Source organism: Hipposideros armiger, unplaced genomic scaffold (assembly GCF_001890085.2).
Source record: "Hipposideros armiger isolate ML-2016 unplaced genomic scaffold, ASM189008v1 scaffold_253, whole genome shotgun sequence".
Taxonomy (NCBI): Eukaryota; Metazoa; Chordata; class Mammalia; order Chiroptera; family Hipposideridae; genus Hipposideros; species Hipposideros armiger.
In genome coordinates, this window is record NW_017731603.1 from 1,539,578 (window position 1) to 1,555,643 (window position 16,066).

At 40.2% G+C, this 16,066-nt stretch overlaps 2 protein-coding genes across 3 annotated transcripts in view; one reads left to right on the forward strand and one right to left on the reverse strand.

Moving 5' to 3' along the window:
• MS4A5 (membrane spanning 4-domains A5) overlaps positions 1-8,704 on the reverse strand; it is a 48,371-nt gene extending 39,667 nt beyond the window's left edge. For both annotated transcript variants that reach the window (XM_019656023.1, XM_019656022.1), the window contains exon 1: positions 8,654-8,704. The gene's annotated coding sequence lies outside the window, so the exon portion shown is untranslated. The remainder of the gene's footprint in view (positions 1-8,653) is intronic.
• The window catches only part of LOC109390028 (membrane-spanning 4-domains subfamily A member 4A), an 87,075-nt gene continuing 75,446 nt past the window's right edge, over positions 4,438-16,066 (forward strand). The window contains exon 1 of the mRNA XM_019656014.1: positions 4,438-4,469. Within this exon, the coding sequence (XP_019511559.1) occupies positions 4,453-4,469 (17 nt within the window). The 5' untranslated portion in view covers positions 4,438-4,452. The remainder of the gene's footprint in view (positions 4,470-16,066) is intronic.

The following is a 16,066-nucleotide window of genomic DNA, read 5'->3' on the forward strand; positions in this document are numbered from 1 at the left end:
GAGAGAGAGAGAGAGAGACAGAGAGACAGAGAGACAGAGAGAGAGGGTCAAAAAAATGTAATTTAAGAAAGGAAAGGTACTGGCACAAAAACAGACACACAGATCAATGGAACAGAATAGAGAGTCCAGAAATAAACCCATTCATATACGGTCAGTTAATCTATGAAAATGGAAGCAAGAATTTACATTGGAGTAAAGATAGTCTATTTAATAAATGGTGCTGGGAAAATTAGACTGACACATGCAAAAAGATGAAAATGGACCACCTACTTATGCCACATACAAGGATAAATTCAAAATGGATTAAAGACTTAAAATTAAGACCTGAAAGCATAAAACTCCTAGAAGAAAATATAGGGAGTAAATTTGCAGACATTACCCTGAGCAATATTTTTACTGATATATCCCCTCAGGCAAGGGAAATAAAAGAAAAAATAAACATATGGGGTTACATCAAACTTAAAAGTTTTTTCACAGCAAAGAAAACCATCAATAAATAAAAAAGGAAGCCTACTGAATGGGAGAAGACATTTGCCAACAATATATCTGATAAGGGGTTAATATCCAAAGTTTATAAAACACTCGTTGAACTCAACACCAAAAAAAACAAACAACCCAATTAAAAAATGGGCAGAGGACATGAAGAGACATTTCTCTAATGAGGACATACAGATGGCCAACAGGCATATGAAAAAACACTCAACCTCACTAATCATGAAAGAAATGCAAATGAAAACCACAATGAGATACCACTTCACTCCGGTCAGAATGGCTATCATCAATAAATCAACAAACAAGTGCTGGCAAGGTTGTGGAGAAAGGGAACCCTGGTGCACTGTTGGTGGGACTGCAGATTGGTGCAGCCATTAAGGAAATTAGTATGGAAGTATCTCAAAAAACTGGAAATGGAACTACCTTATGACCCAGCAATTCCACTCTTAGGTATCTATCCAGAGAAACCCAGGACGCTAATTTGAAAAAATATGTGCACCCCTATGTTCATTGCAGCGCTATTTACAGTAGCCAAGACTTGGAAACAACTGAAATGCCCATTGGTAGACTACTGGATTAAGAGACTGTGGTACATTTATACAATGGAGTATTATGCAGCTAAAAAGAAGAATGAAATCTTACCGTTTGCATCGCTTTGTTAAGTGAAATAAGTCAGTCGGAGAAAGACAAATACCATATCGTCTTACTATACATGGAATCTAAAGAACTGAATAAATTAGCAAAGTAAACAAAAATCGCCTCAGAGATATAGAGGAAAAACTGATGGTTGCTAGGTGGGAGGGGCTGGTGATGAGGGAGGAGAAAAAGGGATTAGACAGCATAAATTGGTAACTACAATATTGCCACAGGGATATGAAAGACAGCTTGGGGAATATAATTCATAATGTTGTAAATATTTTGTAGGGTGTCAGATGGTCACATGTCTTGTTAGGGAGACCACATCATGGTGCTGTAGAAGCCTGACCACCTGAAGCTGATGTTGAATAATATTATATGTCAACTATAATTTAATATATATATGTATATGTATATATAATCACGGGATGTGGAGTACAGTGTGGGGAGTGGAGTCAATGGAATTCTAATAGATATGTATGATATCGGGGGTGAGGGGGTAGTGGATTGGGGGAGAAGGGTTGTCACTTTGTGAGGGGTGAAAAGTATAACTATTGCATTGTTTTGTACACCTGAAACTAACAATAATAAAAAAAGAATCAATTAGGTTGTTAAAACTCAATAAGATAAACAATGAGATAAAAGTTGGCTAAATATTTGAACAGACTCATCTCAAAAAAAAGATATACAAATGGACAACAAACACATAGAAAGAATCTCACCATCATCTGTCATCAGGAAAATGCAAATAAAAACTACAATGGAATATTAATACATACCCACTAGAATGGCTAAATTATTAATACAGCTGACAATTCCAAGTGTTGATGATTATATGAAGCAACTGTACCTTTCATATATTGCTGATGAGCATGCAAAATGGTACAGTCACTTTGGAGAGGTGTTTGGCAATTTCTTATCAAGTTAAACATCCACTTGCCATATGACCTAGCCATCAAGTCCTGGACACAACACTCCAAGGAAAATGAAAACATATGTCCATACAAAGACATGAACTCAAATGTTCATGGCAACCAAATGCCCATCAAAAACTAAATAGATGAACAAATTGTGGTGTATCCTTACATAAAAGGAACAGACTATTGATGCATGTGACAGTGTGGATAAATCTCATAAACACATTGCAGAGTGAAAGAAGCCAGACACAAAGAGCACTTACTTATGATTCCATGTATAGGAAGTTTGAGAAAGTAATAACTAATTGAGGCAATGAAGATATTGACTACAGAGAGGTTTCAGGGAACGTTTGCTGTGATAGGAATTCACTATATCTTGATTGTGATGGTAGCTAAACAGATGTATGAAATTTGTCAAAACTCCTTGAAACATTTTACTGTTTGTACATTATACTTCTATTAAGTTTATGTAAAAAAGAGGGGAAAAAAAACTGGGACTGAGAGAGGAAAATCCGGAACCATATTACTTGAGTCAGAATCCTGGTGTATGACACTGGAGAGGTTGCTCCTTGTGCTTTAGTTCTTTTATATGTAAAATAAGGGTTTTTTAATAGTTTCATTAAAATTGAGTGAGTTGGTGCTACGTGATTACAACAATGACTGACATAGTATTCAGTAAACGTAAGCTCTAATGATTATTATAAATCATACTAGTATCACTGTTAAATATTTTTTTCTCTGCTTCTCTGTCTCATACACCCTTATGACCTAGACATAAGCTCCCCATGTTACAGTAATATGGATTCCCGTTAAGTCTGGTCTTTCATATATTTTGGCAGGGACATAAGGAGCAATGTGTGAATGGAGATGGCTGTGGAAAGCAGGTAGGGCAAGAAAAAGAAGCATAGTTGTCTCAGGTGGAGCGGGCCCTCAATTTTAAGCTTGTCCCTTCTTGACCTTCCTAAACTTAGAATCTGCTTTATTTCAGCATTTGAAAATATTGCTCTGCCCACTGATAGGCCAGAGATCACCTTAGGGTGTCCCAATGGTAATCTGTTCTGTAACAACATTGAACACACCTCATTTGACTTTGTCTAGCACTTGCTTCTGAAGGAGGTGATAGTCACAGAGATGCTGAGCTCCACTATGCTGATGATCAGTAAGACTGACAAAATTCCCTGCAAACAATGGAGATAAATAAATGACATTTGGAATGAAACCTGTGCCATTTTACAGATCTAAGCCAAGGACCACTTACACTGTATGACCAAGTGAGGGGAAACCCCGTGTTTTAGATGCTTCTGTAGACACCACTGATTGAACAATTTCCATCTTTTGTCTTTCTGACCAAATGCCGATAGGGACCAGGCAACCATCCCAAATGAGTGAAAGAGTTAGGAGGGGAGATGGTTGAGAGTAAAGGATGCATCTGTTACTCAGTTCCAGGCAATAACTGCCATGTGGGAATAGGGAATATGGGCCTCGGGATGCTTGGTCTTTTTCCTTTCCTACGGAAGCCAGATACACATATTTTTAATGTGACATTTCCCAGTTATTTTTTCACTCATGTGAATCAAATAGAACATATCTTCAGGTTGGATATAGTCCACAAATTGTCATTTTGCATACTCTGCTTTAAGGCAATGTTTAGAAATCTAGAAGCAGCATGGACTAGCATGGTGTCCACAAGGCTTAGACCCTGGAGACAGAAAGATCTGGGTACAGTTAGGTCCAAGGTTACGCTTAACCTTGGACAAGTGACTGAGTCTATCTTGGTTTTTCTGCTACATGTCCAAAACCTTGGATATTCCCCATTTGTTGGTAAACCCATATGTATGAAGCACCTACTGTCCATTTACTGGCTTCAGCTGTTGAACAAGATAGACCTGGTCTTGATCTTTGTGGAACTTCCATCATAAAAAGGGGGGCAGACAGTAACAAAGAATTACACAGTTTTTATTTAATTAAACTGTGATAAGTGCTGTGAAGAAGGATTGGGAGCTATGCACTGCTATAATGGGAGATCTGCCCAGATCTGCACTGGGAAGGGTGGAGGTGCAATCTGGAAGGACCTCTGCAAAGACGTGATGTTTAAACTGACAGTAAGAATGGGGAGGAGTTAATTGAGTAGGAAGAAAAGGGCAGGCACTGGGCGGGGGAAGCCAGAAAAAGCTGGTCTCAGGGTTTGGGGCAGTGTGTACTTGGGATTCCAGGAAGTGACAGGCAAGTGGCGTGAGAAAGATAAAGGCCCGGAATGATGTCAGAACAGGAGTCAGAATGGGTTCTTTAGGGTCCTGTAAGCCTTTTAAGATCAGAGTCTTGATTCTGTGTTTAACAGGAAGCCATTGAGTAATGTGCTCAGATTTGTCTCTTTAAGTGATGACTCTGGCTGCAGAATAGACGATGGATGGTCTTTGGAGAGAGGTGAGTCGGAGAGAGGTCTGTCTAAAGCCCATGTTCTAGCTATTTCAGCTTATTTAGGATGTGTGGGTTACAGCAAGGATTCATGGAGTTATGCAAAGGAGGTCTCAGCACAAATTCCCCATGATTCTGTATGCAGAGCTGATCCTGCAACAACGGACCATCTTGGGCAGGAAGGAGACAGCAGAGTTTCACTTCTATGGAGATTTAACCCTTTCAGGATGCAACTTCTTCCTGGTTTATATATTAAGTAATGTGCGATAGTGGCCTCCTGTCTACTAGGAAAGGGGTAAGAATTATAATGTTACATTCTTGGCCTCAGTAGGACAGGATTTTGTCTCTTATGTTGGTGTCTGGCTCTCCTTTTATGAGCTTAAGTCTGGAATTTATCTTAGAACATATGGGGACGTCCTTAGACTCACTCTACTGGATGATTGTGAGGATTAAATAAGACCTCAGATTCAGTAACTGATAGTTCTTTTCTCTTTCCTTCTTCATTGAGGGAGACAATTTCCCATGATTCCACTTCACTTCCATCCAAACAGGTCCAATCTCATTAACATTCTAGGACCAAAGCCTTCAAGATGTTGCAAGTAGAAATAGAATGCAACCCCAGGATTTGCTTGGGGAAGTAGAGAGAAAGGCCTTCTGAAATTATTGACATGCATAAAAATAACCTCATTGAATACTTTTTACATAAATACTCAAAATTATGCCTACAATTATATTTTCTGATAAAGATACATCTCATCTGCTTTAATGAATAAAATTGTTACACACATATAAAGTTATTTAGCTTCTAAAATTATTAAAATATTTTATTAAGTGGCTTGAACACCTTCTCCTACTGTATTTTGTTTTTAGTATTAACTGAGTAAACTTTTTAGATCTGTTCCTCATTAATACTGAAAAGGTAAAATGTAATCCAATCCATGTCAATACTTATAAATAGCTAAAACCTATTGACTATTTACACTGTTCCAGGTAATGTTCTAACTTAAGGAATCCTCACAACAACCCAATGAGGCAGGTATTCTTATCTTCATTTCCCACATGAGGAAAACTGAGACTCAGAGAAGACAAAATGTTAGGCCAAGGTCACAAGCTTATAAGTGACAAAACCAGGAGTCACATCCAGACACTAAATCACATTATGTTTCTCAACAGTCAGTTCAAACGCTGACACAGCTTTGACTATTGGAATCTAAATTAATGAATCAATGCATGATGAATATAGTTCAGATAAGATTATACAGATATATTGCACAAAATAAACCACTTATGCCAGGTGGGCACTAGGCCTATTGGGGGAGATCACTTTGTAAATTATATAAATGTCTCACAACTATGCTGTACACCTGAAACTAGTATAAAATAATATGGCGTGTCAACTGTAACTGAAAATTATATATATATACACATATATACATTATACATATATATATGGATGGATATATATATATATATATATATATATATATACACACACATATATATAACAAACAAGAATAAGACCACTTACATTGAAAAGGATTCTACCTATAACACATATTCCTTCAAGGGATGGCACCTGGCAGTACTGGTGCTGATATCTGTAGCTGATAATGGTGAAAGTAATCCCAGCTATGGCAACCAAAGAACTGATCACGTTCATGGCCATGACACTTTGTTTCTGGAAAATAGTTAAAGTAAATAAATTAATGAAATAAATAAAAACCAAACCAAACCAAACATACCTTGTAAGAAATTCCTGGCGCTTTTATCTTTCCAGATCCCCCCCTAGGATGAAGTGTTCGGTCAGGTCAGTGTGTTTGAAAGGCTTTCACAAATTAAATCCTGAGTCATCAAAGTCCAAAGACAAACCAAGGTTTAGAATGAGCCAGGAAGCCAAGAGTGAGCGCCGGTAGAGAAGGGTGCCGTACGGTTAGTGCTTAAGAAAATGGTCGTTTTATCCTAATGCACCATGTTTCATAATCTATGAGCAAAATAAGGTGTTAGAATGAGACCTGATTTTGAGTCCTAGTGAACTAGGACCTTGAGCAAGGTAACTAATCCTTTGTAATCTCAATTTCTACCTTTTAAAACGAGAGTGATGTCACCTAATTTTAGGGCAGTATCCATTTATTCACTTATTTTAATAAATATTTTGTGTGCACCGACCGCATCAGGCACTGCATTAGGCCCCTGGGATACAAAGGTAAATGGTCCTGCCTTCAGGTGGCTTACGTTCACTCCCCAGGTGATTCACACAATCACCAACCAAGTAGCTAACATATTTACATAGTAACAAATTTGGACTGGGGCTTAAAGGTTTCCTTTTTTGAGCTCAGAGTTCCAGCATGGAAGGTATAAATTGAGACTGCCTCACCCAATTCCTTTTTCTCATTCTCTTTTTTTGGGGGGAGGATGGTGGGGGTGGGTGGGAGGTAGAAATATCTGAATTCCTTTGAAGGAAGGGGAATATCTTCTTTGTATCTACTCCCAGCACTGCTAATGCTCTTTTGAAGGAAAAACAAAGAGAAACCTCAAGTCTCTGTTCAGTAGGTATTTACTATACCTCGATCATGGCATGTCTATGGTGATGGGAAACGCAGTGATGTGCCCACAAAGCCTGCCAGGAATAGCTTGTGGCCATGTAGCAGGATTGGAAGTATGCCTATGACTTCATGTTTACCCCAAACACAGGAGTTTGGTAGAAAATGCACAGGGCACACAGATATGCCATCTCTCTCAATCCTCAGTCCTTTGCTCGTTCAAGGCTCTATTTTTGGCTCCTAGGACATTTAATGGGCTCTAAATCGGCAGTCCCCTCACTTGTACTGTGCTTTACAGCTTACAAAGGCTATGTCCAGCCTTAGTCTCATCTGATCCTCATTACAGGTTTGTGATGTAGGTAGATGTGGGGACTTGTTATCCCCACAATGCAGGGAAATAGGTCTCAAGGAATTATAAGTGATTGTGAGCGATCCTGCAGTTTGGTGGGAGAGCTGTGATGGAAAGCCAGATCTCCTGGTGCCCAGTTGAGTGCTCCTGCCCCCGTCTGTCTGCCTTCATCTGCTTAGCTGTCAGTGAATGGGCGTAGGTCTACCTTATCCTTGGCATATTCTTTAGATCTGAAAGGAGGTCAGTATAGAGACAAGAAGAACATTTGGGGCTTTATCTGTATTGTCTGCATTTCTGTCCACAGGTAGAGAGAGATGGAGACATTCATCCCCCGAGAACTACCCTATGGCTTGTAGCTGTCCCTAGAGGAAATGGCGGAGGGTTAAAAACAGAGTTAAAATGGCTTTGAGAGAAGGGCCACGTCTCCAGGACAATATTTTATATATATTGAGTGTGTGTGTGTGTGTGTGTGTGTGTGTATGGAGAGAGAGAGAGAGAGAGAGAGAGAGAGAGAGAGAGAGAGAGAGAGAGTAGTTAGAAGGGGTACAAATGTTTAAGTAAGGCCATACCTCTTATACGTTATATCTTACGAAATCCTCAAAACAACCCTTTGAAGTAGGTACTTTCCCTTCAAGTTGACACAGCAATGAACCATAACCTTGATTCAGTCCTATGATGACCTGGCATCAATGCAAGACTCTTCTCCAGAACTTGGGCAAACCCCAAAGAAAAGCTTCTGTTGCTGATGGTGGTGTTGGGGGAGGGAGGATTCCTGGAATTCTGGGATTGGTTTTGGTTAGGGCAGGGTTTCTCCACCTTGGCACTACAGACATTTTGGACCAGACAATTTTTTTGTTGTTGTGAGAGACTGTCCTGCGCATTTTAGAACGTTTAGAAACATCCCCGGCCTCTACTCACTAGATGGCAATAGTACCTCGCTACCCATTGTGACAACCAAAAATGTCTTCACACATTGTCAAATATTCTGGGTGGTGTGTGTGTGCGCGTGCGCGTGCGCACGTGCAAAGTTGCTCCCAATTAAAAAACGTTGAGTTAGAGGAATGTAGAAATCCTTCTCCAATAAGCAGCTCTTTCAGTTTATTTGACCTGGGAAATGGGAACCAGTGGACAAATGTAGGGCTGATGGTGACACTGACAAATAGGAATGACTTTAACTGCAAATTTGATGTGTAAAGATTTCCCTGGGAGATCCGTTATCACTAAAGCCTTTAAGCACAAAGGTGATATAAAGCAAGTATAGATAGAAGATGTTAAATGACATAGAAGTCACAAAAGTAGCTTACCAGACATTTTCTCTTCACGTTGAGTCCTGTGAGGTATCCTGTAATAATAAACTTTTAAGAAGAAAAGAGATCAAAATTAGCAGATGATGTGTTTGACCACCTTACAATATATTGGGTTGTCGGAAAAGTCATGACGTATCTTTTCTATGTTTTTCATTGCAAAGACACATCATGACTTTCCCGACAGCCCAATAATTTCCTCTGCAGATTCTATTGTAATTTATGTGTCTGTGAGTTTCCCAAACCACCTAGTCTTTCCACTTGAGCATCAGGAAGGGAGGAGGGTAGGCACTGACGTAAGAAGGAATATGCGCCGGATGTGCTCAGCATTGCCGGGGTCAGTGGGGAGAGGTAGATCCCTCTTTAAGGTCCAAAAGATGCCACTCAGATGTTTGGTCTAGCTGGGCTCCAAAAAGAAAGCTGGGCTCTGGGCCTGGAAAAGGGGAGGGTGAACAGTGTCTGCTCTGAGCAGGTAGAGGGAGATTTCTCAGGGAAGAACTCTCTAAAAGATGATATGGGGGCTGGAATCAAGTGTAGTTATCTCTGCCACTTCTTTATCTGCAATATAAAGAGCCTAGTGCCACCCAGGAAAAAATGAGAACCCTGTCATCCAAAATGGAGCCACCTACACTTTTTAATGTTCTGGGGATGGGAACCTCTCCTGTAGGGCTTGGTGTTGGACCTTGAGGACCTTCGGGTCTTGGTGTCCAAGGACCTCAAGGTGACATGCAGAGATTGGAAAGTTGCCTTTGATGCCTTCCACATTTTTCATGCCCACATCGGCTCGCCATCAGATGAGTTCTCCCTCCAAGTTGCTGTCATAGCTGTCCATCTTGCTTATCTCCAGGGTCCCATCTTTCTTCCCCTGGATTCTTGCAGCTCCGCCCCCACCTCCTAGCTGATTTTCCCAGGTTTGCTGTTATCATCCTTGAATTCATCCCCCATTCAGAAAACACAATGATATTTTAAAGACAACAAGCTCTCAAATGTCACTACCCTTTTTCAAGATTATCAGTGGATTCCTCTGGCTCGTGTATTAAAGTTTCGTGTTCTTCATGTGACCACAGGGCTGACATGACATGGTTCCAGCCCACATTTTGGGCCACTAGCAAGGACTCGTTGGTCTTTCTGCTGCTCTTTCCCACATCAAGGCTCACACTTCATTCTTGCCAGGGGAGGCTTTCCTTCCACATCACCTAGGGAGCATCTATGTGCCGAGTACTTCCCTGACCCCCAGGCCAGGTGAGTCCTCCATTAAACCCTCTCATGGGACAGCTGAGACTCCTCTCTAAGTGTGCTTTGCACAAGCGTAATGACATAACTGTGGAGTTATTTTTGCTTTTTCATTTCTAGCCTCCCTACTAGATGACATCTGATTCCAAGAGACATTCACCACTTCTCTTAGAAAGGGTCTGTTTAACAGAACTCTCAGCACTGAGGACACGATCGAAGATTTACTAAGTGCTCAGTAAATATCCTCTCAATGAAGAGTGGAGTTTTAACAAGCAGAATGCCGGAACCTCATTAGAATTCATGCATGCACGTCACACAAAGTCACATTAGGGAAATTCTGTGGCGAAAAGGGCACATGAAGAGTTGGTCTTCTTGGTTTTTCTGCGTTGCAGCATCTGTACTTTGACAACTATATTCAACATTATATTATTTATAGTTGGAAAATGAAAACGCTACTAATTGTGTTTGAAATGCAGATTCATAAAAAAGGCATGGAATATTTATGCTTACCAAAAAAGAGCAAGGTTTTTAATAGAGACAGTAGTCTTGTTTATTTATCATGTCACCCCTCTGTTCATTGAATGATTCATTCCTTCATGCCTACTCTGCGTGAAGCCTGATTCTGGTTCTGAGAATGTAACAGCAACTGAAACAGACCATAGTCTTGCCCTCTTGGGAGTGTATGTCCTAGTGGGGAAGTTCTAATGAGTCTACCCTTAAATATTGTGGCACAAGAATGGGAGCCAAGCCTGTAGGGATTGGATGGAAATAGCGCTGTCCTAAGAATTTTATTTATGGCTCTATAATCAACTAGATGAGTGACACTCATAAAATTGTCTCTGAGATAAACTATAATAATCACCTCAACATTCTCCTTCAGCCATGAGACTTTATGATTCTATGAGTGCTAGCTAGACATGTTTAATTTATTACCTACTCTCAAAGTCAGTTTCCTTATTTGCAAAGGGGAAAGCAGGATAGTTGCCCATCTACCATATTTTGCTGTGTATAATGGGTAGCGATGTTTTTGGCACCAACTTTCAAGGAAAAAAACCTTTCGTTTAAATTTTTTAACTCAAATTTGTATTTGTTTACATTGAGGTACTTGTGTTTGGTGTTGTAAAAGAATTTTAGTATTTATTTTTTAACATATTATAGTACAAGAAATTTTATGTAACAAATAATTGTAATTACAAAACACAAGAACAAATACAAGGTACAAGAAATTTTTTGTACCAGTAACAAATTGACGGTATTTACACATCATAGAAGGCCAAGAACTCTTCATCGTTGCAAATTCGTCATAAATTCAACAAAAATGATTATCGTATTCCAGGGTATTATTTTACATACAGATATTGCTATTGATTTCTAGAGTTACACTTTTAACTCATAAGCATTAAATGAAAGAGTTAAAAACATTTATATAGGTACACAATTAGTACTACCCATGTATAATACACAGCCTTATTTTTCCCTCACAAATTTGGGCAAAAAAGTGTACATTAAAAATGGCAAAATATGGTAATCTCCCAGATTGGTAGAAAGGAGCCAATGCCTTACTCTACACACAGGGCTTTGGAAATGCTTAAACACTGTACACCTAAAAGTAGTTAATACTACAATGATGGTAATGCAGTGACCAAAAAGAGTCACATCTCTTCCCATGGGAGGGACTAGTCTCCTTGAGGACCATATTCCTGGGTTCATTACCCCAGGACTTGAGGTGGTGCAAACAAGTCTCTACAGTAATTTCTCTAAAGCTTCTAACAGACAGTACTCACAATAAATGCTCCCCAGAATGGATATCCTGTGAGGAAAACGAGCGGAAATCTTTGGGAGAAATTGAAGTAATTAAATGCAAATATAGTTCCAATGCCCACAGTGATCAGGGCAAGCAGGACCTGGATAGCCTGTGAGGAGAGAAACGGGTACGTGAGGTCACGAGTGCCCAGCCTCTGTGGACCGCATCTCCCAGGTTTGGGCACCCCTGTAAGCTTGTGTCATGTTTCCCACCATCTGAATGCCATTCTCTTTCCACCAACCAGCCACCCTCAGATTTTTCAGGAGACCCAGTGTCGCTTTCCTTGTCACACTTGCATGGGTCCTTCAGGTTCGAATCCTTTACTCTCATCCCTCTCTACTTACTACACCCCCTACTGTTATACCGATTTGTCTTGTATCAGACAAATTTGAATGTATGTGTGTCTCTACCCTGAAGACAGACTACAAACTACTCGCTTTTACATGATTTCCCTTTGGTAGCTTCCTATTATTTATCCCCACTCCCCAATGTGTGTGCGCGCGCGCACACACACACACTCACACACACACACACACACACACACACACACACATTTTCCACATTCAATGTATGCTTTTGGTGTTATAGCTCAGTCCGTTTCTCTAAAATTGTATGAAGTTCGCTGATGTATAGCAGAGAAGCTGGGGTGAAGTTATGTCGCATCTCCTCTTCATGCAAGGGCCTGACTAGAGCTGGGAGTAACCTCGTGGGCTTCGAGGTCTGCAGGGAGAGGAACAACTGGTGGTCTCGCAGGCTCAGGGCTCTTCTCAGACCAGACATTCTTCTCCAGTATCTGGGCTTTTCCTCCAGGCCACACTTCTGGGTCACCATGCCACAAATAGTGATTTTACTCTTGTACTAAGGATGGGGGCTATTCACACCTCTCTCCCGTCTAGGTACATTTATGACTGAAATTGTTTTATGTCTACTTTGTGACTCACTATGGAGCTTTGAATATGGTTTTGGAAGAACTCCCATGCCAGAAACAGCGTAAAAGGGTAGCCTCTAATGGCTTTTAGCTCCAAGGGAGGTGCCACCAAACCGTGAGTTTGCCTCCTCAATAAAATATTTGGAAAAATGACACGTTTCCTACATCCCTTCTGCTAGGACTCAAAGACCAGTACTAACTCCTCATGAAACAGCTTTAGCATTTCCCCAGGATTCGGGGAGTCAGTAACTACAATGAAACGTTCTTTTTCTCAGAGTTCAATAAGCCCTCAGAAGCATTTCTATGACAGGAGGCAAACTGTGCGTGTTTCTAATCAGAAGTTTTATTTCTCTTCTTTACCCAAATCTAGGGAAATGGTGTTATTGGCTACACATTGGCTCTTCTACTGATGATCCAATTATTTGTACAAGCAAATGATTTAAAAGTGTTTATGATCAATCAGGAAGAATACATTGTAGATGAAAGGTCAGGGGGAAAAAAATGGGAATCAGCTCCCTCCCTGAAAAGCATCTCTGCAGACATGCATGGAGAAATAACTTCTTTTCTCCATTCCAGGAAGACCCATGGGTGGGAGAGGACTTACCCCCAAGACTTTTGGGTCTCCTTTCAGGAAATTCAGCAGAGAGCTATGAGGTCCATAGGGAAATGCAGTCAGTACAGTCTCATTTGGTTGCACGGTGGTGACGTGGGTAGATCTTTTGACCTCGGATGATGGCTCCATGATTGAGTGGCAAAACGCTATTAAAAAGCATTGAGTGAGTGAACATTGCAGCCAAAATCATGATCTTCCATTAGTCTGACATGGAGTCCTTAGTGATCACTCAGGACTAGAACCATAGAATCACAGTCATTGGGTCATAGAGTCTTAGAATTCTAGAGCATGTCCAGCCCCCTATCTTCCTATGAAAGCATCAAGTTTTCCAGAAGCTTCTCAATTTGTTTATAAACAGAGAATAAACACAAATAAAGAGATGGCATACATAAAAATAAATTCCAGCACCTATGTTCATGAGCTATGAAGGGACTAAAGTATATGAAATATCCACCATGTTCCAGCACTGTAGAAGGTGTTCTGTTGTAACATGTACTAATGTTTATTCTTTTAACAATTCTACAACCCTGAAACTGAGGTTAAGTTGGTTACAGAAAGATTACGTGGCCCAAGGTCACATGCTAAGGGGCAGGGGATGAAGTCAAACTCCACTTGTGTGTTTCCAAAATCTGTGCTGTTTCTCCTCAACGATGCTTGTATCCTCTTTTCAAGGAGGTGAACTGTTTCACATATTGCTTAACCATATGCCTTTGTGGTAGGAAAATCTGTTGTTAAGAACATAGAGGACCAGATGTAGCTGCCCCTTTAATAGAGCATATCCTAGCTTTCAGAAAGACATGTAAAACTAACTGTGCTCAAGACCTTCCTGGTTTAAACTATACAAATACAATCAAAACAACCTAAAGTGCCTTTTGGAATTTTGCTTTCCACCTTAATCCATTATATTTCTATATTTGTTATGAGCTTAACTATTAAATGATAAAGGCAAATGATTTCATGAAACCAAAAAAATGTGTACAAATATTATCTTAAGTATTTTCTAGCTTGTGGCAACCATGGATAGCAGGGTTTCCCAACATCGGCACTACTGGCATTTGGGGCCTGATAATTCCTTGCTGTAGGGAGTTCTGTGCATTGTAGGATATTTGGCAGCTAATCTGGCCTCTGCTCATTAGATGCTATTATAGGAGCACATCCCCAATTGCGATAACCAAAGTTGTCTTCAGACATCACCACGTTTACTTCCTGGGGGAGCAAAATCATTCCAGACAGAGAATCTCTGATGTATAGAAATAATTGCAGACTATCCTTTGTTAATTTTTGTTTTGATAGAATGTCTCTTTGTTTTTCACACCCAAACTTCAGAGAAGGTATTTTTCCAATACAACCTTTTTCTGCCAATGTTTATTCAGTTAAATTTTAATTTATGGTCCTAAAGGGCAATGCAATGTTTTAAACAAAACTAAGTGTAGGCACAGTCTGTATTTAAATCCTAAGTAGAACTGATAGACCATCAGGATCGTATGGCAAAGCTTTGAAAAGCGTGCTGTGCAATAAAAGGGGAAGTGGGCACAGGGTGGTGCCAACTCTGACCACAGCCACAAACTGCACACAAAGATCTGTTTATTTTCAACCCTTGTGATTATTTGGGGATCAAGGAATTACCATATTCTGCACAATTTATAACTTAACATGTTAATTTATGTTACTCATATGTAGATATTTTAATTCCTTTTACTTACACTTTAGGAATATTGGATAGGAGTTCAGGTTGACTAATAATGACCTGTGATTTTTTTTCTTTTGAAGTGATGGAAAAGAACTGTCCTCATGCAAAACCCTTTATTTTTAGGAATGAATTACTGATATTAAACATGTGAAGCTTATAATTCCATATGCTTTGGTTACTTCAAAATGCTTCTCATTTTATCATTTCAACTAGGTTGTAGCTGTTAGCTTCTGCCTTTCCCCCTGATTTTGACTTTCTGGCTTCTTAAAGATGGGACTTCTAATATTTCAATCTATAGGCTCAGACCAGGGGACAGGCTGTAGGCTAATCCATGGAGAGGTGAAATGGCAGAATCCTTATGGGTCACCTATAAACATGGTGATGTTCTTTGAGTGGAAATGGCATTTTCTCTTGTTCTCAACCTACAGAAGACCACTCTTTTTCGAGTTTGACAAGTAACGTTTAGCACTTAGTATGTGACACTGCTGCTCTAAATAAAATGATTAAACCCTTCCTTCTGCATGTGTTACTGTGTCACCCTCCCAACAGCCATGGGAGGTAGGTTCTATTATCATGCCAGTTTGAAAGATGAGGATAAATGAGAACCACAGTTACTACTGGTAAGTGGTGGAGCTGAAACTTGAACTTGGCTTTCCCTCTTCCATTTTCCATGCAGCAATTCAGCATGCATTAGTTTTCCATTGCCATGCAACTACCACAAGTTTAGTGGCTTAAAACAACACACATTTATTATCTTATAGCTTTCATGGAACAGGAGTTGAGGCATGGCTTAGAGGGGTGCCTCTGTTCAGGGTCTCACATGGGTGCAATCAAAGCATCAGCCAGGCTGTATTTTCATCTGGAGGCTCAACTGGGGAAAACTTGCTTCCAAGTACATTCAGGGAGTTGACAGAATTTATTTCATTGTGGTTGCGTGACTAAGGGCTCTAGGTTTTGCTGGTTGGAGGTCAGAGACTGCCATCAGACCCTAGAGTATGTCCTCAGTTCCTTGCTTCCTCAACATGGCTGTTTACTTCAGCAGACCAACAAGGAGAATCTTTTGCTGAGCTTCCTGTGATCGGAGGAAGGATTGCAGGGTTTGTGATGAGACTCTGAGTGTGTGTGGCTCAGCCTCTAATTTTGGG